We start from the raw sequence: 23,414 nt of genomic DNA on the forward strand, positions 1-23,414 counted from the left end.
TCAATTTATATATGTACTATAGTTTTCTTCTTCCTTTCTCTGACTCTAATTAATTATTCCAGCACATATAATGCATAACGACATGAAAAAAAAAATACAAAAAGGCACAAAATTTATGTGTTCTTTTTTTACTTGCACGACAGATTGAATATTATCATTCTTGGCACTAACATAACATCGTTTACGATGGCAAGAGGGCACTTCCAGCACATTCTATACGCATGATAATTGTTGGAATAAGTGACTACGATTATACACTTATTCTATAAATTGGAGTAGGTGATGACGAACATTCTTTAACGTAATACTAATTTTCTTGTAGTAAGTGAATAGAAACATTATTATGGTGATACAGATTATATTGGAGTGGTTAAATCCTAATAATAGAATCTACCACAATAAGAAGAGAAAGATCTATTAATTGACTAGAACTTAGTATATAAGAAGATGAGCTATAACCAATCAGCGTGTGTTCTATATATCTCTCTTATATAAACCAAGAAAGAGGCACTTATTCGTAATTATTACAACTTCCTAAACCACTAATTATCAACACTATAGTAACCATTTGACATGTCCAATCGGCGCGTATTTTAAATATCTTTCTACATAATGTAAAAAAATCCTGCTTTCATTCTCGCTTATTACTACATATTATATATAGATCGAAACATAAAACTCCTCCAAAAGAGTCTCCCTCGGTAGCCAAGTTGGTTTACGGCGCAAGACTGTAATTTATTACCACGAAATCTTGAGATCGGGCGTTCGAATCGCCCCCGAGGGATATTTTTTGATTGAGCATACTCAGATTATTATGTTAATAGTGCTTGCTGTACGTTATAACTTATGTGCAAAGCAAAAAAATAGTAACTTTTCATCGCGATACTCCCGGCTACGATGAATCAACTTTGAAACGACTTTTGCAACATCGCGATGCCTTTGTTGCAGGTGAATTCTCGTGGCTGCGCCCAATTTCTCTTAGCCTGCTAGTCAAGACAGTTCGCGTCGCGTGGGTGCCCAAAAAGGCTTATCACGGCACATCTGAGGAAAAGAGACGGCTGGCTCCAGCAGGTATTTTGATATTTTTAGCTAGAAAAAGAGGCAGGCGTCAGAGACACTGCATTCTACTGCGGTGGTCAGAAAGCCACCGTAACGCATGTTCTGCCTTCTCTTATCCTTGTTGATAAGAAACCTTCTTGATCAGCTAGTCATAGCTTCTCTCTTTCCGTATTCTTTTTTCGGTATATAACTTATCTCTTCAGGTGCCAAGCAATCTAAGCAAGGAAGCACTACGCCAAACAATAAAATCTCCACATACGCCAGCTCAAGCGTACTCTTCTTTTGATCTAAGTTAAATCAGAGAAGCTGAAACACACTAACGCATTATTATATCGAAGAATAATGAAGAAAAATTCTTCTGTAATTTTCTTCCTTGTGGCCCTGTCACAATTTATCACGATGGCATTCCTCATTATCGGCTCCGTCACAGCTCCAATTTTCAAGCAAATCGGGTATTCTAAATACGACGAGATCACATATGGTACATTCGGCTACTGTAAAGATGGTTCTTGCTCCAAGGCAAGCTATAATTACAATCCTGATCAATTATCGGACAGTGACAGTGACTGGAAGCTTAATAGCAATGCCAGGTCCATACTGGGTAAAATCATCTTCGTCACGCCCATTGCTGCTGGTCTGAATTTTTTGGCATTTTTTTCTACCATCATGAGTATTCTCTTGATTAACGTATTATCGAGTGATAAGGTTGGTGGTGCATCTGCCATCATGTTTTTTGTCAATTTGGCATTGTCCACTTTAGGCTTTCTTTCTGCTTGTTTGATATGCATCGTGGCGTTTTTACTGTTCTACCCTCACGTCACCTGGTGCTCATGGATTTTGATACCGGGTGCTGCTTTATCCCTGATAGTAGTTCCCTTGATATTCTTGGCTTATTCAAGAAGCTCAGGTTCTAGAGATGACGATGAAATGGAAGAATTGGAAGAAAAGGGTATGCTGCTGAACGAGCCATATCCAAACTCAGCGGCCGAGAGATTCAATATCGATGCTGATGGTAATTTCAATATGCGCGGAGACTCAAGAACGAATTTATTGAGTAACAGTTTCGAAAATCGCACCAACGCTACAGTCCTGCCAGATATTACTTCACATATACAAGGTCCAAAGTTATCGAATGTAACCACATCCACTGCATCCGATGTCTCCACTTACGATAAAGAGGCCAAAGAAATGGGGAACTCGAATGCCTCTGAACTCAATTACGAAGAAGACGATGGTATGGCATATGACAAGAGAAGGTCTACTTCTACGTATTCTGTCATTGAAAGTGAAAGTGGTCTGAAAAGCAGCGGTCCTTCCAATGATTACATGAGAAATAATGGCAGTGATACCGACAACAATATAAATAACAAAGTACTTTTGGCGAAAACGGGAATTTCATCCAGCCCATCATTGGCATCCTCAGACTACTCCCAAAGAGACGTCATCCCTCACAGGAATCCTTCGAGGCTATTGAATGATATCATGGAGACCTCGTACAATGAACCAAACGACAACCACATCAATAACATGTCTTCTTTCAACGATAAGGACTCAAATCTAACTTCAATATCGCAAAAAGATGTCAACACAGGAGTATACAACCAAATGCCCCAATCAACGGCTGCGGCCCCTCAAAACATGAGATTTTATGCTGGTCAACCACATCCAATGCCGTTAGCATATCAACAACAACAACAACAACAACAACAACAACAACATCAGTATAATTTATATCAAAGAACTGCCCCTGCTGGTCCAGACCCTTCTAATATTATTCTACAAAACAATCCTCATTTCAATATTGGCCCAAGTCAACTACCACAGCGCAGAAATCCAATACAACAAGCCGGTTTTTCTTCAAATCCATCACCAAGCCAAAGCCCCATAACGTACGGTTACAAACCCGCCTACAAGAGGAGGTTACAAAATAAAAATCTGCCCAGGGCCACCACAACATTGAATAATCCTTATGGATTCAGGTAAAAAAAAATAGTCAAAACATTCAGTATTTTTCACATCACAATGGGCAAAGTCGTATCAAATCATATATGCTCATTTTTCAGCAACTACTTACGGTCGTTCATTTTTCTTTTTCTTGCAATACTACTTCGACCCACATAAATTGTATTTTATAGTCATATTATATACTTCATTAAAAATATATATCCAGCTTTTCACTTTCGTCCATAATACAATTACCAACAAATCAAGTTGAGGCCGCTTAGGTTTCTTCACCGTCTCCCAGCGAGGTATATCATGGTCTAAAATCGCCATCTGAAACGGTGAATTCCTCATCCATCAAAGAAGGTGCATTCGGGGCCTTATTAGAGGGGTCGCTGACCTCAACAGCTGCAGGTAACTCCTTATCTTCATCATTACTATGGCCATTATTTTTACCGTTACTGCTATTATTACTATCATGGCTATTACCGCCACCGCCCCCACCATGTGGTTTCAACATGACGAAGAAAAACAATGCAATTACACACAATGTAAGTAGTAGGATAACTTTACATTTCTGGGTTCTCTTTTGGTAATGTGTAGCCTTATTCAACTCCTTATCTGCACTTTTCAATTCCACCACTGTATTCTCCAGATTATAATCTATCCTATCCACAATGGTCCCCTGGTCAATAACCAAATCTTGCATTTCCCTGAAAATGGTACTCACTTCCAACACACCCCTTGCCAATTGAGTAATCTCTTCGTCGCGTTCTCTCAAATATGCTTCTGCAGTGGTGTCATGCAGCTGTTGCTGCCTCTGCAACGTTCTTTTTGAATAGTCCTCGATATCGAGGCCTTCTCGCTTTTCTCTTGCTGCCTCTCCTTCTTCATCATCCAATAACAGCGTATCTTCAGTATTGGCTCTGCTATTACGAATAGGTTTTAAATCATCCTTATTCAAAAATTTCAAGTAATTGTTTTGTAATACTCTAAACTTGTTACTTTCAGTTTGTATCTTTTCTGCGTACGTCTTTTGTAAATTGTCTAGTATGATCAACTCTTCTCGACTTAGTTGCTTCCCACCTACAAACTGAGAGTTATGTATTGTTTTTAACCGTTTCATAACTCCGTAACATTTCTGTAGTATCTGAATGACTTTGAAACTTAAATCTTCAATCAACGCCTCGTCATGGCTCTTATCGTCAAATCCGGGCAGTGAGTTCTTCCTATAAACCCTTGCCAGCTGTTCGCTTAATCGTCTCACTTCTAAAAGATAATCATCGACATCCTGCGCTATATCAATGAATATGGGCGGTAACGCATCACTATGACTTGTATCCTTATTTTCTCGTTCGTCCATTAATCTGGCCGATATATCGTGGGACAAATCCGCCATCGGATACGAACCCATTTCAATATCTCGATCATCTCCCAAGGGTGCCCTGGATGGAAAGGTTATATTATGCGGGAAAGTCCTGCGGTACGATAAGAATAAGTTAGTCCTATCTCTAAACATGATTATAACAGCCGCCTAAAATCACCAAACCATAAGATGTACACTAAATTAAGGCAGTTTTGTCCCTTGTTATAATTAAAATCGAATCTAGAATGCAATATATACTGTACACTTTCTTGCACCTATGATAAAGCCCAAAGCCAAACTGCCCTAATGACTTGTTTACTATCGTAGGGTTAAAGTGAGATTACATTAGGTTTTATTGTATAAAACAGACGCACCTAAACATGTTTCTACAAAAACATAGGGTTAGAGAATAGACATAAGGCAGGGTGATATAAACGCGTGAAGTTTACGCGACTCATGGTTATGTTAATGAAATAAATGAAATACTCTCACAGACAAAGATGTGCTGTAAGTGAGCAAGTCTAATGACTCCCAGCTTGTACCTGTGAAATTTTGAGTGATTCATTCCAACATATTCTTTTTCTTTTGGCATTGAAGAAATAAACAAGGAACAAGCAGATATGACAGAAATTATTGATATAGAACTAGTCGATGACTTCGTTAACAAACCTATTGTGAAGCAACACCAGAACAAGTTATCAAAACCTAAGGCCAAGAAAAGGGGCCAATTGACTTTTGATGATTTCCGAAATATCAAAATTGTCGAGAAGCCTGTTGTCCTTTCTCATATTGGTTCCATTGATGAGTCGCTCGATGCTGCTACCCATACCAATAAGCGTGAGAACGACGAAGATGTCAATGATGAAGCTTTTCAAACCAAAAGATCAAAGACAAACATTATGGGTAAACATTCTAATATCAAAACTCACCCAAACGACGTTACTAAGACAGAATTGATTAATGTCAATATCAATAATAGTAATAGACCATTATATACCCTAAATTGGTCACCCAATATTCCTCTACGATTTTCTGACAGCCGAAAGTTTGTGGCTGAAGGGACAGTAATGAAGAGGGAGTGGGCGCCTCCTCTTTGCGTTTCACTTCCATACGCAGGCGATATTATGAAAGTTCTTTCGTTTATTGTCAAATTTAAATCGGCCTTCACCGAAGATTTATTAAATTTGTCATTTCAGGATGTGGAAATTGGTTTAGAATTAGCTGCGACTGAACATTCTATAGAGGATATCAGGCTCTGTCAGAATAAAATGAACCTTCTATTTTGCGTCCTGTTAAGGACATTGTTTAATTCGGACAAAGGAACAGAGAATCACTCACACAAGAATTTCACGCTAGAGAGGTTTCTTAGTTTGAAGGATCCATACGCGAAATTGGCCGGCAAGCTTAGAACAGGAGTACAGGAATGGGGCTTGCCTCAAGAGTGGCGTGATAGCAATGATTTATTATATATCTTGAACATCGGTAAACATGGCTTGTTGACCATGAAGCCATTAGATAGGATAATCCTATTAAGAAGCATGATCGATTGGAATTGTAGTTACTCATCCGTCTTCCACAGCGAAATTCAGAGGTTTACTCATTTAAAAGGCGATACCGGATATAGTCATCAAACTTTTCATGTTGCCAGGTTTACTATGTGTGGAGCCGAAAGTGCGTTAGACAGTTTTCAGGTGTTGTGTTCTTTGATGAATCAAAAACTGGAAAACCGAAGGAAGAGGAAATCTCAAGACGAGAGTAAATTAAATGAGATCAATGAGCAAATAAAATATTTAAAGGATGTCCGAAAGTCACTGGATGAAAGGCCGATTACGGACAAGTTACAAGCCACCATCAAAGTCAATGAACAATGGAACAAGTATTTTGCGAATGAATTATCGCACACACCAATTGATGATCCTATGGCGGATGAAATTTACAGGTTAAGATCATCGGAGTTTATGATCGCGAGGATCCCAAAGTTTGGAGATTTTTATTTGCCACCATTTCGCATTCGCAACAATTATGATTCAGTCAATACCACATACAATTTCAATGAAATGGGGACTTATGTTGACTACTATATGAAGTTCAAGAAGAAAAATACAATGGCGCTGAATAAACCGCCTGCAAGAATTGCACGAATGGAAAACAACTGTCAAATCAAGCTTATATGTAACGATACTTCGGCATGCATCCGTGACTTACTTTCCAATGACGCTAGTTTGGCTAAGGCGTCACGTTGGTTTGAAGTTTCAGGAGATCTGGACTCTTTGACTGGCTTCATTCAGTATTTAGAAAGCATATCGTCACTTAAGGAAAATATCGTAGACGATACAAAGAAAGGCATAGACAATTTAATCGAATTCTTGAAAATTTTCAGTATATTCATAAGTGAAACCATTCAAACTATTACGGATGCCAATACAGAAAGTATTTTGCGACGTCATCCACGAATAAACTCACGCCAAATACGCAAAAACAATTATTCAGCCGATGTAGATAGCGACAAAGAAGGTGAAATCACAAATGACAGTGAGGTTGATGATGATTATGATTCAGAATATTCCAGTGATGAGAATAGATCAAAAAAAAAAAATGGCAGTAGGGCAAGTGAATATCCTGAAAAAATTGAAATTGACAGTGAGGCTAATGATCAGGGTGTGAATTACAGTGATATAGAAATCTTCTCAGAGCCAGTGAGAGACCAGCACAATGATTCTAGGGAAAAGAGAAATTTGAGGCGTAACGCCAGAAGAAACCTACCCTGTTGAATTCAATGAAGCTTCTGCTGCTTATTACTTAAGGACGTCACTAACATTACATATCAAATATAGTATATGAATTTATGTACACGAACTGAGGTCCCTAGTTTCTATCCTTTGAATCCGACTTCTGATTGTCTTCTTCTGTTTTCTCGCTATCGTCCTCTTCCTCGCCTGCCAAAACTTTATGCTTGTTTTTTGTCGCAGCCTTAACGATTTGAACGAAGGCATCTTTCGTCAATGCAGATTTTAATTTCATCTGTTCCTCCGTAAGTTCTCCCGCTTTCTTTTGGGTTTGTAAACGTAAATCATTCAAGGAGTTCGTGACGCCATCCAGGGCGATTCCATTTAAAGAGTTCTCTTCTATATCATTATCACCATCATCCCCCAACAAGTACATGTTTCTTAGTCTCTTAATTCTGTTATTGAGCTTAACTATTTCAATAGCATCACGCAATTTCTTACGCAAAGAGAACCCTCTCTTAACGTCTGGTAAAATATTACTAGTTTCAACTCTCTTTGAGGTGATCCATGGATCGTCTAATAGTTCTGTAGCCGTTGGTCTATCGGCCGGATCTAGTCTCAACGCTTTCAAGATGAAATGCTTTGCATCAACGGATATGCTATCCCAGTACGGCATGTGGAAAGTTACCGGGTATCTATAAGCCGTACATTCTTCCATGAACCCTTCAACGCTTTCGGCAATGAATGGAGAGTAACCGCATAATAAAGTATAAGTAATGACGCCAATTGACCATATGTCACAGGGTTTACCATGTCCATCTTGTGTAAGCACTTCTGGCGCCACGTAACCCAACGAGCCGGCCGCTTTGTATATCAGATCCTCTTTTCCTTTCAGCTGTTTCGCTATACCGAAATCCGCAATCACCAAAGGTGAATTTTCTGATTTGTCAACGTACAAAACATTCTCAGGCTTCAAGTCCCTATGAACCACATTTTTAGAATGCATATACTCCACAGCACCAAGTATCTGAACTACAATTTCAACAGCATCCACTTCTGTGAACTTTCCTCTGGAGAGAATCCTATCAAACAGTTCACCACCAGTGGCTAACTGAGTGACTATATAAAATTTATCCTTCGACTCGAACCAATCTTTAAAAGCAACAATATTGGGATGGCTCAACTTCTGAAGAATTGATAGCTCTTCATAAAGCATTTGCAATTGGACATTGTTTCCCTGCAATGCCTTTTTCAAAAGAATTTTAATGGCTACATCTTCATTTGTGGACAGTTTCCTTGCCTGCCTGACAACACCGAAGGATCCAGCACCCAGAGTCCGACCAAAAATATAATTGGTTCTATTGACGTAAGATTCAGGCTGGCCGCTTAATTTGTTGATAAATTTCGCTACAGGATGGCCGTTTAGATGTTCTGGATCTTGGACATCTATATGGAATTCCGAATTTATAAACTCCGACTCCTTAGGCATTTTTATAGTTGTTATTATTAGCAACGAGCTTGAAAAAGGAGGATAATCAAAGCCTGGTCGACAGATTGAAATCGATGTTGGGCAAATGTCAGTATTGTTTTTATATTAGTGGGCTAAACAGAAAAACAACAATGCATGGATGGCTTCAAAGGGGCAGGGCTCTGAAATAAGCCTCAATTGTTCTCTTCGCGCTGCGTTAAAGCGGCCATTTCTCCGAAAATACAGCATGTGGTGAAAAGCCTCTTTGACATAAGTCGTTTGATGACTCAACGATTGATATCGAATTATGAAGAGTGAAAAGGAATATGTCTGCAAAAAGCTCAAAAGTGGCATCAGTGTATTATAGAAAGCTAGCTTTATTTTTTGCGAAAATGGAACAATTTGCGTCGTCTTAGAAGCAAATTTACCAATGGATAAAATGTATTAATGAATCAATGGCGAATGACGGAAATCAAAGAGCAAAAGTCCCCTGAAAATGGCCGATGTAACAGTTTGAAATGACACTGTTATCTTTACGGCCTGGCCTCTTCATTTTGTGGGCTAGCAGTTTTCCTATATAGCGATCTCTAATATAGGCTTTTCCGCCGGCCCCGCGATGTGCCTGCCATTGTGTCAGTAAATATTAAGACACGAAAAAGCGAATATTCATTAAGTAACCACAGAAAGCGTCCAGACGAGACAGCATTATAGGAATTAAGTGAAATGGCTTTCCTTTCTTCGTTTATATACCGTGGTAAACACAGGCGATAGATAGTCTTCTCCACATATAACTCAAGCATGTTCATTGAATATTCCAGATTACCAGGGTTCGAAAGCATCAATGTATCATTTTCCAGGGGCATGCTAAGACTGGCCAGATTTGCCAATTTTCCCAGTCATAAGGAGAAGTTGCAATACTTCAAACTCCTCGCGGGTCCTAACAAATACATTCAGCAAATCAGCGCCGGCGATTTTAAAGAGCATCCAGATGAGGTAAATTACATCTACATTATACTAATATCTATATTACAAATGGAAGAGTGTATGCCAGTTCTTGTTCAGTGCCCAACCGTTTATTGGGTACGATTTGACTGGCCTGGAAAAGAAGTTGTAAATACATTTCATTTTGCCAGCCAAACATTGACGAGTGCTTTCAATGCTGTTTTCACTCCCTATTTTGAAATAATGAAAAAGGTCACTGCGAAGATCAAAGTGAACATGTTGCTCTTCGCAGAGCCTCGTGCAAATTTAAACAATTTACTTATCAAACATTTTCATGATCTTATTTATGAAAGTAACAAGGATGAAACTACGAGTGAGACAATCTTATATCTGAGAACTAATGTCAATATTCCGAATGTTTTTCTTAAAAACAAGAAGGCGGTTTTCCATGGTGACTCTGTGAAGATTGGAAAATTTATCGGCCAATTCTTGAGCTTTTCATTTAAACGACAAGTAAAGTGGTCAAAGCTAGATTCTGTAGATTCATTTGAAATTACTGCAGTAAACTATAAAGTATTGGTCAATTGGGAAAAAACCCCGAGAAAAGTTTTTCTTCCTCTAAATAGTGACACAGAGAACCTGCGCTATAGATTGAAAACGAAATTTAATAAAGAAGGACGGGGCGTTATCACAGCAAAGACGATCAAAAAGCAATCTAGCGATGAAAACGCCTGCATCAATCAGTCGTATTCCGTCGAGTTTCCAAACTCAACTTCGGCAAAGACGGAATATCTACTGAAAAGTAATTTTTCTCTGCAAAAAATTAATAGAAGCAACGATCCTGTCCTCCAGGAGCTTAAATTGAACGATACGTTTTCATTACAAAAAGAAACTCTCTCCGGTGAAAAAACTGCCTTTACAAACGAAATGCCGCATCCAATTGCAGCTATTAACGGTGGGAGCGCCTTAGGCGATATTAAATATCCATCAACACTGCAAAATAAAAGCGTATGCTCTGGAATTGGAAAGACAATCTCAAAAAGGACAGCGAATTGGATTAGCTCAAACCCAGCTCCTGATCCGTATGGTAAAACTTCAGCGTTCTTAGGCAATATGTGCCCTGACTTGAAAGATCTTCCGAAATTGGCGCCTTCTAACAGTGTCAAATTACTTTCACCAAATCCTATCCTTGGCCCAGAACAAAGTGTAGGAAGTCTCATGATAAGAATCAATCCTAAAAATGAGCAGAAGCATGTCAGTTTTCCGAGAAACTACGGACGTTTTAAAAACATACTGACGAGAGGAGGTATCAAGATCAAGTCATGTCGTCTCAACCAGGACGCTCATGTAAGGGACGAAAGGGAGGATTTGTTACAAGGACACTCAACTTTTCAGAATAAAACCAGGGAAAAATTCAAACGATTAACGAATGACTTGCACAGAGTTACAAATGCGCTCAGAGCTGCCAAAGAAAACTGGGATGAAAATAGTTCGAGGAGCTCCGTTCATTGACTGTTTTGGTTGTGCATCTGCAAAGGCACTTTCGACATAGAACCTGAAGAATGCTTGCTTTTGTCCCCAATAAAACCGTTTTCCTTTCTATTCTTCTTGCTGGCTACATTATATAGATAAACAATCCCACACTCTTTCATCATTCCTTAAGAGGCTTTTTGATAAGTTGCGAAAGTGAAATGATTATGTGGGTCCTGCTCCGAGCCTCGATTGTAGGGTTTATACCTCCTTTTTCTCTTAATTACCTGAAAGATTTTAGCTTTGTGCGTAAGAATACGGAAAGGATCTAAATCATGATAATGCGCCAAACCTAGCTAACAGCTAGAGAGGCGCATATGCACTTTGCCTCAATTATTGATAAGCCAGAGAGGGTCCAGAAAGTTCACCACATCGCACACCTGTAAGCAGGCAATTGAGCCTGCCTGTTTCCAAAAGAGGCGCATTAGATAATTAAGCTTTCTAAAAAAAAAAAAAGGATGGCCGTTTTTGGCAAAGGGTCCGTCGCGGGAAAAAGACCGGTTACTGACTTAATCACAGCAGGCCGTGGAAAAATAACTTAACAACCTTTATCATTTGTTCGAAATATCTTATTGCAACTTTAGTAGATTTAGTTTACCGTTTTCAATTGTTGACAAGAACAAGGCATATTCGCAAAAGGAGCATATAAAAACGCTCGTACGTTATATTTTCCGTGTTGCAAGGTTCTAAATTTTATAGAACAAGTAGATTAAAGCCGAAAATGTCAAATTCCTCCCTTTCCACTACATCTTCACTACCATCAAATGGGACCGCTGCACTTTATTGTGGTAACATGGGAGTTATGGATATAAGCGAAGCAAGTGGATATCCAGATGCTTTTTGGGCTTGTGGTGCCGGATATGAAAGTGCATTCGCAACGTTGACTAAAACATCGACCATCATATACTCAGCTAACATGCCAACTTCTTCCAGGAATCCGAGTGTATTAAACTGTGGCTATCAGACGACAATCAATGCTGCAGAGAGTGCTTGGTCCCCTATCGACTATTGGAATTGTGGCAGAACATATGCAAGAGATTATGCTCTGTCCGATGCTCTTTCATTGAAACCAACTAATTTACTACAGTACTTTCTATTTGCTTTATTCATTATCTGCATCATACTATGAAGCATATATATATATATATATATATATATACATTCATATTAAAAGAAGTTTGAATCTTGTGATAATTTTTGGCATACCATTTTTGATAAAGATCATAATATCAGGCATACAAAACATACTAGAAGGTCTATTAGAAACTTAGGAATTCAGAGAAAGGGAACTGACTGTTCTACACAATGTAGTAAACGGCCTATCCTCACTCATTCATCATCGGCATTAGTTATCAACTCTTATAGTATTCTTGATAATCGATCAAATTATTGCTTCAGAGGGGAGAGGAACTGGAAAATCGCATTAATCAATTAAACATCTTTGTATACAACAAAATATGCAAAAAAAGTATTCTTTGCTTTTCGTCAAGCCTATTTTTCCACAGGGATAACAATAGTATCTTCGACAGGCATGAAATTTGATTTCAAAGATACCGCTTTATTTGTATAATTGTCTTTAGGAATATCCTGTTTGTTGTACTACGGGCTTCAGTAATACCAGGGTAATTCACGGGGTGTTACTTATCTAAATCTAATACATAAGATCTTGTTTATGGTTGAAGGGTGGAAGCGCAGAATCTCGGATCTAACTAATTGTTCAAGTATTTATACGTTCAGAATAGTACATCTAAGCAATATTGTCGTTTGATTAACGCTTACATTCTTATGTGTGTCTTAGTATGGCCGTCTCTGTTAGAATAAGTGACTGCAAATATACACTTATTCGTATATATTGGAGTAGGTGATGACGAACATTCTTTAACATGATACTAATCATGCTGGGGTAAATGAATGCAAACACTCTTATGATGAGACCAATTATTGGATTAGGTAAATTCTAATTATAGAATTTACCCCTACAATAAGATAAAGATGTATTAATTGAGCGGAACTTAGTATACAAGAAGATGAGTTATGACCTAAAACTTTTCATCAATGTTTTGAATTATGTCTGAACCATTGGGCTTCATATGACCAATCGGCGTGCATTTTATATACCTATCTTATATGGTGTAAGAAAGAGTTACGCTTTTATTCTTGATTAATATTACTAATTATCAACAGTTTCAGATGTGTTTCAAAGATGTTTCGTTCGCGTTATGATCTATTGTCGTCGCGAACACGTACCACATTTTAAGTAACAACTTTCTTAAAAATAATTGGGCGTGTGGTCTAGTGGTATGATTCTCGCTTTGGGTGTATTTCGATAATATCGGAAGACAAAATATGCGAGAGGCCCTGGGTTCAATTCCCAGCTCGCCCCAATATTTTTTTCTATTCTTCTTATAGAAGAATATATAAGGTTTCATACTCCTTAGCCTGCCGATGAGACATGTGCACATATTTTAGGTATCAACTTATTTCGGTTTGTATGTATATGTACATATATACATATTTTATTTAACAATTCTATTTTTTAAACCATGTATGGTATTAAATATGCAATTCTAAATATGCTGGATAAATTTATCGGGTATGACAATTCTCTTTTGGGTACCTTGTACCTCCTCACCACCCTGCAGGGAGTTTACTTCATGGCTTTCTACTGTTAATTTGACTGGAATCCTATCTTCTTTTTCATTGGAATTTGTCATTAAAAATTCGTAAGTGGAACACTTTGATTCATTGGAATCATCATCAGTTTGCTGCAGCGGGAAAGTGTACCACATGGTAGATGACGTAGACGTCGAGGTTGACCTTGATGCTAGTGTATTTATATTGTGGTTAGGAATTATTCCCACATCAGGAGATGTTGTTCTTGTTGGGAGTAGCTCTGTCTGGTTTGTGAAAACTTGTCGATTTATTGTTGCACTAGTTGCACCCGTGACAGTAGTGTTGGTGCTGGTGGTACCAGTATTGGAGGTAAAAGTGCTTTGGACAACATTACCCTTTTCATCGAAGACAGATAATCTGCAAATAGGGCAAGTTTGCGAGCGCTCCATCCAATTCTTTAAGCACGATAAATGAAGTATATGGCCGCAAGGTAATCTTTTTGGTTTCTTGTTCTTATTTTTCCACGTTTGGTCGGCTTGAGAATGCATTAATTCGTCCATGCAAATAATACAGATATTATCTTCATTTGCAGAATTTTGTAATTGCTCTGCGGTAACAGTGATAAGGGCATCGTCAAGCTGTTTATTGTTTCTCCATATTTTCCATAGGCTTGTACCGCTTTGATATAATGCTAAGACGTCCCATACTACGTCTTTCAAAAGCATCAAAGGCATTCTAAACGGTATTAGCATCGACAAATGCAGCGCAGTTTTCAAGAATCTGGTGAAAACGTCAATCGCCTTTTCGTACATGAACTTGCCTTCAAGGCCGGTAAATTGTCTATCGTCATCATCGTCGTCATTAAGCACTGCATGGGCTTCTTCAAAACCGACTCCATTTGGAGTATCATCGTGAACAATGTGGTTGCTTTCGTTAGATTGACTTTGTTGTGAGCGGTAAAATTCCCAAAAATTCAAACAAGTTTGCAAGAACAGATTGAGCAAATCGATCAATAGCATTGTAAATTCCATTACTTGCATCAAATAAAGGGAGGTGGAGATGATATCAATGTTCTGATTTGTGTATATGGATGAAATGCAACGTATTAAAATTTGAAAATCTACAACCGCCAATAGTACGAGATTGAATGAGAACCTACTAAGGATAAGATTTTTCATTGTGGTAGAATCATTAATGGACTGTAACAGAGCCTCCAACCTATCCTTCAGGATCCAATGGAATACTTTCAAATACAGTAATAATAATCCGAAGAATGCCACTGTAAAAAAATATCTTTCGTGGAACATCGAGGACATAAACAGTGTGTTTATGATGGTGAATGGCAGTCTTTCAAAAATGTGTTCATGTTCAATAAGCCTTAATTCGCCGAATAATAGTTTCGTTAGGAGCTGCCATAGTAAAGTAGAGTTTAATAAGATGAATATCGACAAAACCATTAAATTGAAACCTTCATTTAGCTTCAATGTTACTTGCAAAAAGGAGACGCTTGTCTTGGTAGCTGAATACACACAATAGAACGTTAACAAATATGTAACGACTATGAATACAATGAGTTGTTTCCTTCTATTCTCGGGCACCATGTTGATTTTTTGTCTTTCTCCCCTTCTCTTGTGGACTTGAATCGATAGGACGGTCTTCTGGCAAGAAAAACACAACGAGCAGAATTGTAGGAAATCAAATTATATAGCACGTATTCGGATGACTTCTGGCAATGGTAGGAATAGGCTCCTTCGTCTTGTTTGTGAGTATAGAATTTTATCGCCCATTAGACCTTTTTTTGATTTGAGATTTGAACAGTGCACTTTTGTAGGTGTCCTTAATTTTACGTTCTCCGGGTATTTGGAGTTCAACAAAAAGAAAGCGCTGACCAAATTACTCTGTATGCATAACAGACATTACACTATCGCCGAGGCAAGACTAGAAGGAAGAACAGTTTCTATGTCTGATTATCTAGTAAATGCATGCGAAGGAGAGGGTTGAACGTAAAAGAAGAGGTTAATTACTTATATGTGTGTACATAACTGGGATACGAAGAGATAAAATTTCGCGTTATAATAATGATACAGATGTGAATAGAGAAATAATAAGGATACAGGAGCACAAGGAATTGTGCAAGGGGCACTGGAAGTAAAGTACATATTTTTTTATTTTTTATTACCCTTTTTTTCCACTTTTAATAATAGAGCCTTATTTATATGAGGCAAGACACCACCTGAGGCAATTGTGGCTCTAATCAAAGAATCCAGTTCATCGTCACCTCTGATAGCCAATTGCAAATGTCTTGGGGTAATTCTCTTGACTTTTAGATCCTTAGCTGCGTTACCAGCCAGCTCTAGCACTTCCGCAGTTAGGTATTCCAAAACGGCAGTCAAATAAATGGCGGCTTTAGACCCTACTCTTGTTCGACCAGTAGCATGCCTCTTCAAATAACGCTTGATTCTACCGACAGGGAACTGCAAACCTGCTCTTGCCGAGGAAGACTGAGACCTCAATGAGCCACCATCTTTGGCGCCTGATTTACCTTTACCTCCATGAGCTTTTCCGGACATTGTGTTCTATTGTTTACGAGTGGTTACAGTGCAAATTGATAAATGTGGCTTTCTAACTGAAATACGATAGAATCCGCAGTACTCTTCTCGTTGTAGATGCTGTATATCTATTTCCACCGGATATTAGCAGTGGAGCGGTTTGTTTTATTTGTTCTGTTTTGTTTTTGTTTTGTTGTTTTTCGTGCACGGAGCAAATACCGCGGCGGGTTACGGACTATTGAGAGAGTCGTATGGCAGGTATCCAGTTGCAGTGTGCCATCCAACATCATTGCATGCAGCGAACCTTTTAATTAACTCTGTGCTGCCCCAAAAAACGAAAACGCTGCTATCCAAAACCAAGGTCCAGTTCCCTTTACCATTTTATTACTATGTCCTGGTTCTAAGATGAACAGACGATGGTCCGTTTTCTTTCCTCTTCCGGGCGCCGTCAGAAAGAGCGGCTGGCGGGTAACGGGGCCGAAGTTAATTAAATCAAACAACGTGCGGGGCATCATCACATCTCTGTTTTCTTATCGCCGGCGAGCGCGCCATGCAGTATATAATATGGCAAATATATGTTGTCGCAAGGCAAGGGAAGGGACGACGGCGGCAAGCTCTTTTTGAGAATAGATCCAAGTGTGACCAACAAGACTCCCCATGATCGGTTAGTGGACGTGATATCCAGTTTTGGATGTTGTAAAGGGCCGTTTGCCAACCAGGAAGTGTGCACCTAACGCATGGGGCAGCAGCTCGCCGATCACACTTGGCTGGCTGTGATTCTGTATTGCAGGAACTGTGAAAAATATCTATAACGATCCCGCTCGCCTTGCGGATGACTTTTCCTTTCTTTAAGCCTCTTCCATCTCACTGTTTGGTATGTTTGCACACCTCCCTGCGCCCTTCTGCTTCGTCAGCCGTATAAAATGACAAAAAGCAGATCACTTTGTCTTTCTTTTTCGAAACTGACGAAGCCCCAGAGAATTTCTGAATCAGGAAATGCCGCAATCTCGTCCGTTTTCGTTTCGCCTGCGCTTCCAAATGCTCCGCGAAAATCGTGCCGGTTCCGCGAATGTTCTACCGCTGTTTCTGTGGAATGAGTCTTTTTCTCTTTTTTCTTTTTTCCCTGCTTCAAGATGGCTTGGCTATGAGATTACTCGATTTGGCATTTCTTTAGTAAGATCCAGACTTACAGGGATTCTATCACCATTAGTTCCATTCTACTGTGTCGTTGTTACACCTTTTACCCACATTTTTATATAAGTCGTACGGGGTTCCGCGAGTTGTAATATTTTAATTTTTGACTTGAAGAATGTCGTTAGAAAAAACCAGAGTTAAGAACTTACACATATTATATTACAAGCAATGATACGTCCATTATGTTCGAGAATCACTATCGCTTATGTATTCATAATTTTTCAGTTTTTAATATTGCCCAGTAATGCATGGTCGCCCACAGATAATTATGTCCCAGGCGCAGTTTCGTGTCCCGACGATATAAATTTGGTGAGGGAGGCTACATCTATCTCTCAAAATGAAAGCGCATGGCTGGAAAAGAGAAATAAAGTCACCAGTGTAGCCTTGAAAGATTTTCTGACGAGGGCTACCGCAAATTTTTCAGACAGCTCCGAAATTCTATCCAAACTATTCAATGTTAGTGATCAAAGCCTGCCCAAAATTGCTGTTGCTATTTCAGGTGGCGGCTACCGATCCATGTTAACGGGTGCAGGTATCTTAGCGGCAATGGACGACAGAACTGAAGGCGCTAAGGAGCATGGGTTAGGTGGTCTTTTGCAAAGCACAACGTACCTATCTGGGGCCTCCGGTGGTAACTGGCTGGTGGGAACTTTAGTTTTGAACAATTGGACCTCTGTGCAAGAAATTCTTGATAACATGCATAATGACGGTTCCATTTGGGATTTGTCTGATTCGATTGTTACTCCAGGTGGCATAAACATATTCAAGACTGCTAAGAGGTGGGATCATATCTCTAATTCTGTAGAATCCAAGCAAAGCGTTGGTTACAATACTTCCTTGGCCGATATTTGGGGTAGAGCCTTAGCCTATAATTTCTTCCCCTCTTTAAACAGGGGAGGCGTAGGCCTGACTTGGTCGTCCATAAGGGATTTCCCAGCGTTTCAAAACGCTGAAATGCCTTTCCCAATTTCTGTTGCCGACGGTAGGTATCCCGGTACAAAGGTTATCAATTTGAACGCAACGGTTTTTGAATTTAATCCTTTTGAAATGGGATCCTGGGACCCTTCATTGAACTCATTCACCAACATCAAGTATCTGGGAACTAATGTTTCGAATGGTATCCCATTGGCAAGAGGCAAATGCACGGCTGGTTTCGATAATGCTGGCTTCATTATGGGTACCTCTTCTACCCTCTTCAATCAGTTTCTTTTGAGAATAAATTCTACTCATTTACCTAATTTTATTACAAGATTAGCAAGGCATTTCCTCAAGGATTTGTCTCAAGACTTCAACGATATTGCTGTTTATAGACCAAATCCATTTAAGGATACAAAGTTTCTAGACAGTGATTATACTACAAGCATTGTCGATTCGGACAGCTTATTCTTAGTTGACGGTGGCGAAGACGATGAAAATGTACCTGTTTTACCCCTCATCCAGAAGGAACGAGATGTGGATGTTATTTTTGCTGTGGATAATTCAGCGGACATGAGATTGGCTTGGCCCGATGGTTCCTCTTTAGTCCATACTTATGAACGTCAATTTGTTAAACAAGGCCAAGGTATGTCTTTCCCATATGTCCCAGATACAAATACATTCGTTAACTTGGGTCTGAACAAGAAACCAACCTTCTTTGGTTGCGACGCTAACAACTTGACTGATCTACAATACATCCCATCTTTGGTTGTTTATCTGCCTAACGCAGGTTATTCTTTCGATAGTAACCAGAGTGCCTTCAAGTTGTCTTACTCCGAATCCCAAAGAAGAAGCATGATTCAAAACGGATTCGAAATTGCCACTAGAAATAACTTTACCGATGATCCTGAATTCATGGGTTGCGTCGCTTGTGCCATTATGAGACGTAAACAACAAGCGCTGAATATCACTCTGCCTCCAGAATGTGAAAACTGTTTCGCAAACTACTGCTGGAATGGTACTCTGGACACTACCCCATTACCAGATATTGAAAAAGATGTCCATCATTCCTTCATTAATGTTGGCAGTTTCAATAGCTCTGTGAAACCGCAACAAGATCGTCTCGTTGAACCTGCAGGTCATCAATTATCATCTTCATCTTCGTCTTCACAAAGTCCAACAGCCACTGCAATCTTTGAGAAAAAGGCAGCCGCCAATTCTGGATCACATTTATCTGGCATAAGTGCAAAGTTTGCTACAATAATCATACTCGCTATGTTCACACTTACCGGAGCGGTGTGATTCCTCTCACACGACCATACAGAGCATGATAATAAAAGCAAAAAACTCGCACTAAAGTAATGAAAACATAAAACTGAAAGACTTACAAGTCTTGAAAAAAACCTAAAAAAAAAATGAACATTTCCTGCATTGAAGAATCCTTTCTGGGCAAGACCATTTCTAAGGAACTTCACCAACAACATTTAAAGGTCTATGTATAGCAGAACCTTTTTGAAAAAATATAGATTCATAATTATAAAACTAACATATAAGCGTAATAATACTTTCTTTCAGTAGTCACGGACAGTAGTAATATTCACCTGTAGCTGCTATGAAGAGGAGTACTAGAATTACCCTCATCATATGCGCCATGTAATTTTTCACGGGCCCGAGGTAGAAAAAATTTCAGAAAATTTTGCATAAAAAAGTATGCGATGAGATGAGCTTTAGCATTATTCAACACTAATCCATCAGGAATTCCTCCAGACTCGCAACAATGTCTTCTCCTGTTTCCAAGTACATCACTTTCCAAGGATGTCAAAATTTTAGGTTGCGGATTGTCCTAGCCATATTATCTGGAAAACAAATAAAAATTGAAAAAATCCGTTCAGGTGACTTAAATCCAGGTCTGAAAGATTATGAAGTTTCTTTCCTAAGGCTGATCGAGTCGGTAACTAATGGAAGTGTCATCGAAATTTCATATACTGGTACCACTGTCATCTACAGGCCTGGTATTATAGTTGGCGGTGCCTCTACTCACATTTGTCCTAATTCCAAACCAGTAGGTTACTTTGTCGAACCAATGTTATATTTAGCTCCATTTTCAAAGAAGAAATTCTCGATCTTATTCAAAGGCATAACCGCATCTCATAGCGATGCAGGTATTGAAGCTATTAAATGGGGACTTATGCCTATTATGGAAAAGTTCGGCGTTAGGGAATGTGCTCTACATACTCTGAAAAGAGGTTCTCCACCACTTGGAGGCGGTGAAGTACATTTAGTTGTCGACTCTTTGATTGCACAACCAGTTACTATGCATGAAGTAGATAGGCCCATAGTTTCCTCTATCACCGGAGTAGCATACTCTACCAGGGTAAGTCCGTCGCTCGTAAACAGAATGATTGATGGTGCTAAGAAGGTGTTGAAAGACCTTAAATGTGAGGTTAACATAACAGCAGATGTTTGGAGAGGTGAAAATTCAGGTAAGAGCCCTGGTTGGGGTATCACATTGGTGGCTGAATCCAAACAAAAAGGTTGGAGTTATCTTGCAGAAGATATCGGTGATGCAGGTTCCATACCTGAGGAACTTGGTGAAAAAGTTGCTTACCGTCTATTAGAAGAAATATCGAAAAGCGCAGCAGTTGGTAGAAATCAACTTCCATTAGCGATTGTATACATGGTTATCGGGAAGGAAGATATTGGGAGACTAAGAGTCAATAAGGAACAAATAGACGAAAGATTCATAATCCTCCTAAGAGATATAAAGAAGATCTTTAGCACAGAAGTCTTCTTGAAGCCAGTTGACGAAATGGATAATGACGACATGATAGCTACTATCAAGGGTATCGGTTTTATAAATACGAGTAAAAAGATCGCATAGAAATGTTATAGTACTGTTTTTTAGAATATTAAAACTGCTATATATGAGACATATATACAATACTTGATTGTAACTTCATATAGACGAACTACTCTCATGGACTTGTTCGAGAATTGAGAATTGAATTAAGCAAGATTTCATTATACTTTTTGAAAGGGCATTAGGAGTGTATTTCGGAGGATATAACATGAGAATGGGGTGACTCCTAAATGAATATAAGATTGAAACATGAAAGGCTCTTTTTTTTATATGAATACTATCGATACATTATTTTTCTTTTGACTATTCGCTATCATCGTTAAAATCTAGATTAATCCAACTTGGCCATGCCAGTTCTTTTCTTAGAAAATCTTTGAATATCGTAAACAAAAACTGTTCCAATTCTCCAACACTTCTCAGTACTGAACCCTGTCCCTGATACTGTTCACCTATTTCCGTTTCGATCTTCATACTTCTCACAATAGATATTCGTTCTAGCGGCTTAGTAGCTGCCAGGATCGGTCCCTTAGGATCTAAAACAACTTGGTTGTCATCCAATGCAGGATCACTAACATCACACAAAAAACTGAAAAATAGTTGCTTCGATAAATATGCTGCAATACAAAGAGAGTGGAGCCCGATATCGCTAATGGAAAGTTTTACAGGTAAAGTCATGAACTTTTCAACAGGATAGTTAAGTACAAGATCGGCTCCTATTGTAACAAGTAGATCACCTTTATACTCAACTTCTAGCAGAAATTGCATATCATTTGGAGATGGCATGACCACGAGTGGCTCAGAATCCTCATTAAGCGTATTTTGATCAGCTACGCCACGCTCAGTAATAATCCGTTCGGGTCTGTCCTCGTTTTCATCACTTTCTTTTGCCTCTTCATCCTCAAGCTCTTCTCTAATTGAATCATAAAACTCATTCAGAGGATCCGTTATTTCTTTTAAAGTTATTGCAGGACCAGCCTTTCCCAAATCAAAATCTAGTACTCTTAGATTGCTTACGTAGCTTGGTAGTTGCGTGTTCTGTAAATATGAATTCAAATGCTTTTTAATAAGATCATTAAGTCTATTATCAGATTCTAAGGTACTCCAATTGATATCAAAAGACATTTGGGGTTTTTTGAGCCAGTTTCATGCTTTCTTTCAGGCATTGCACTGTATGGCATGTTTTTTTTCTCGAGCCAGAGAAAAAACAGAGTTAAATCCTTTAAAAAACTAGAGGTATATTGGAAGAATTAAGAAGGATGGACCGACAAGGTTCGTAGTTAAGGAGTACCGTAGGTAATGGTTTTAAGAGAAGGATGCTTACAGACGTCGACACTCTTCAGGAAGGCAGTTTTCAAGCCAATTGTAAGATCTCCGTTTAAGAGACATTTTTTTGGTTTGGGCGCCACTAACCATGTTATTAGGGAACAGCGATATGTCTTGCGCAAGACTATAAACACTCACCCCAGCACGATTTATGCAGCAGTGTCAGAGGTTTCTGAATACAAGGAGTTTATCCCTTATTGTGTTGATTCCTTTGTAGATAAGCGAAATCCTGTGGATAAGAAGCCTGTGATTGCTGGGCTTCGAGTTGGTTTCAAACAATACGATGAGGAGTTTATATGCAACGTTACCTGTAAAGAGAAGGTAAATGGAGATGACATATACACAGTTGTTGCGGAAACCGTATCTCATAATTTATTCCATCTTTTGTATTCAAAATGGACTATAATGCCTCATCCTACCAGACCGAATGCGGCCATGGTAGAACTTTTATTACGATTTAAGTTCAAATCTCGGATATATAACAGCGTTTCTCTGCTATTTGCAAAAACCGTAACCGAATTAGTGATGAACGCCTTTGCCAAAAGGGCATATCATTTAGTAAGGCTGGCAATGCTAAAACCAACTTCCAAGGAAAGCTCCTCATGATCTCTTATGTATAACTTCCTGCCAAAAAGTTATTATACACTCAAGAATATTATTGGTGGAAAAATATGCATGTTTGACTTTTTAGACTATATAACGAACAAGGATTCTTTCTGTATAATTATGTTAATAATATTTAAACTCTTTATTAAGCTCCAACAATGATGTGTCATATGCATAGTATCTCGTAAAAGTTTATATGGGTTGTTCGCTACAACTAACGAGTTGATATGTGAATGCACTGCATTGGCAGGGAACAATTGATTTGGTGCCTGTATCTGCGTGCAAGTGGAGAGTAATATTATTAAAAGCGACGCACGTTACA

General features: G+C 38.8%; 12 protein-coding genes and 2 non-coding genes across 14 annotated transcripts; 9 read left to right on the plus strand and 5 right to left on the minus strand.

Annotated features, from left to right (window-relative positions):
• Nucleotides 1-695: 695 nt before the first annotated feature.
• Skdi_15.trna7Y lies at nucleotides 696-784 on the plus strand. The gene is given in 2 exon segments: nucleotides 696-734; nucleotides 749-784. It is a non-coding gene; the product is annotated as a tRNA-Tyr (tRNA).
• A 617-nt stretch (nucleotides 785-1,401) lies between these two features.
• On the plus strand, nucleotides 1,402-3,042 carry TOS7 (Tos7p; the record flags this gene model as incomplete). Its single annotated transcript, XM_056231160.1, has 1 exon — nucleotides 1,402-3,042. One exon carries the CDS (start codon nucleotides 1,402-1,404, stop codon nucleotides 3,040-3,042), a length of 1,641 nt encoding a protein of 546 aa, XP_056085006.1.
• Nucleotides 3,043-3,313: 271 nt separating this feature from the next.
• TLG2 (t-SNARE syntaxin TLG2) lies at nucleotides 3,314-4,519 on the minus strand (the record flags this gene model as incomplete). The annotated part of the gene is made up of 1 exon (XM_056231161.1): nucleotides 3,314-4,519. One exon carries the CDS (start codon nucleotides 4,517-4,519, stop codon nucleotides 3,314-3,316), a length of 1,206 nt encoding a protein of 401 aa, XP_056085007.1.
• Nucleotides 4,520-4,986: 467 nt separating this feature from the next.
• ESC8 (Esc8p) lies at nucleotides 4,987-7,137 on the plus strand (the record flags this gene model as incomplete). Its single annotated transcript, XM_056231162.1, has 1 exon — nucleotides 4,987-7,137. The coding sequence occupies one exon, from the start codon at nucleotides 4,987-4,989 to the stop codon at nucleotides 7,135-7,137; it is 2,151 nt and encodes a 716-aa protein (XP_056085008.1).
• A 94-nt stretch (nucleotides 7,138-7,231) lies between these two features.
• CMK2 (calmodulin-dependent protein kinase CMK2) lies at nucleotides 7,232-8,581 on the minus strand (the record flags this gene model as incomplete). Its single annotated transcript, XM_056231163.1, has 1 exon — nucleotides 7,232-8,581. The coding sequence occupies one exon, from the start codon at nucleotides 8,579-8,581 to the stop codon at nucleotides 7,232-7,234; it is 1,350 nt and encodes a 449-aa protein (XP_056085009.1).
• A 777-nt stretch (nucleotides 8,582-9,358) lies between these two features.
• IRC10 (Irc10p) lies at nucleotides 9,359-11,014 on the plus strand (the record flags this gene model as incomplete). The annotated part of the gene is made up of 1 exon (XM_056231164.1): nucleotides 9,359-11,014. One exon carries the CDS (start codon nucleotides 9,359-9,361, stop codon nucleotides 11,012-11,014), a length of 1,656 nt encoding a protein of 551 aa, XP_056085010.1.
• A 739-nt stretch (nucleotides 11,015-11,753) lies between these two features.
• SKDI15G1420 (uncharacterized protein) lies at nucleotides 11,754-12,161 on the plus strand (the record flags this gene model as incomplete). Its single annotated transcript, XM_056231165.1, has 1 exon — nucleotides 11,754-12,161. The coding sequence occupies one exon, from the start codon at nucleotides 11,754-11,756 to the stop codon at nucleotides 12,159-12,161; it is 408 nt and encodes a 135-aa protein (XP_056085011.1).
• Nucleotides 12,162-13,313: 1,152 nt separating this feature from the next.
• Skdi_15.trna8P lies at nucleotides 13,314-13,415 on the plus strand. The gene is made up of 2 exons: nucleotides 13,314-13,349; nucleotides 13,380-13,415. It is a non-coding gene; the product is annotated as a tRNA-Pro (tRNA).
• Nucleotides 13,416-13,599: 184 nt separating this feature from the next.
• HRD1 (E3 ubiquitin-protein ligase HRD1) lies at nucleotides 13,600-15,246 on the minus strand (the record flags this gene model as incomplete). Its single annotated transcript, XM_056231166.1, has 1 exon — nucleotides 13,600-15,246. One exon carries the CDS (start codon nucleotides 15,244-15,246, stop codon nucleotides 13,600-13,602), a length of 1,647 nt encoding a protein of 548 aa, XP_056085012.1.
• Nucleotides 15,247-15,810: 564 nt separating this feature from the next.
• HTZ1 (histone H2AZ) lies at nucleotides 15,811-16,215 on the minus strand (the record flags this gene model as incomplete). Its single annotated transcript, XM_056231167.1, has 1 exon — nucleotides 15,811-16,215. One exon carries the CDS (start codon nucleotides 16,213-16,215, stop codon nucleotides 15,811-15,813), a length of 405 nt encoding a protein of 134 aa, XP_056085013.1.
• A 1,341-nt stretch (nucleotides 16,216-17,556) lies between these two features.
• On the plus strand, nucleotides 17,557-19,605 carry PLB3 (lysophospholipase; the record flags this gene model as incomplete). Its single annotated transcript, XM_056231168.1, has 1 exon — nucleotides 17,557-19,605. The coding sequence occupies one exon, from the start codon at nucleotides 17,557-17,559 to the stop codon at nucleotides 19,603-19,605; it is 2,049 nt and encodes a 682-aa protein (XP_056085014.1).
• Nucleotides 19,606-20,080: 475 nt separating this feature from the next.
• Nucleotides 20,081-21,184, plus strand: RCL1 (rRNA-processing endoribonuclease; the record flags this gene model as incomplete). Its single annotated transcript, XM_056231169.1, has 1 exon — nucleotides 20,081-21,184. The coding sequence occupies one exon, from the start codon at nucleotides 20,081-20,083 to the stop codon at nucleotides 21,182-21,184; it is 1,104 nt and encodes a 367-aa protein (XP_056085015.1).
• A 282-nt stretch (nucleotides 21,185-21,466) lies between these two features.
• Nucleotides 21,467-22,285, minus strand: MDM12 (ERMES complex subunit MDM12; the record flags this gene model as incomplete). The annotated part of the gene is made up of 1 exon (XM_056231171.1): nucleotides 21,467-22,285. One exon carries the CDS (start codon nucleotides 22,283-22,285, stop codon nucleotides 21,467-21,469), a length of 819 nt encoding a protein of 272 aa, XP_056085016.1.
• Nucleotides 22,286-22,459: 174 nt separating this feature from the next.
• Nucleotides 22,460-23,092, plus strand: COQ10 (ubiquinone-binding protein COQ10; the record flags this gene model as incomplete). Its single annotated transcript, XM_056231172.1, has 1 exon — nucleotides 22,460-23,092. One exon carries the CDS (start codon nucleotides 22,460-22,462, stop codon nucleotides 23,090-23,092), a length of 633 nt encoding a protein of 210 aa, XP_056085017.1.
• Nucleotides 23,093-23,414: the final 322 nt, after the last annotated feature.

The sequence above is a fragment of the Saccharomyces kudriavzevii genome (assembly GCF_947243775.1).
Source record: "Saccharomyces kudriavzevii IFO 1802 strain IFO1802 genome assembly, chromosome: 15".
In the NCBI taxonomy this organism is placed as follows: domain Eukaryota; kingdom Fungi; phylum Ascomycota; class Saccharomycetes; order Saccharomycetales; family Saccharomycetaceae; genus Saccharomyces; species Saccharomyces kudriavzevii.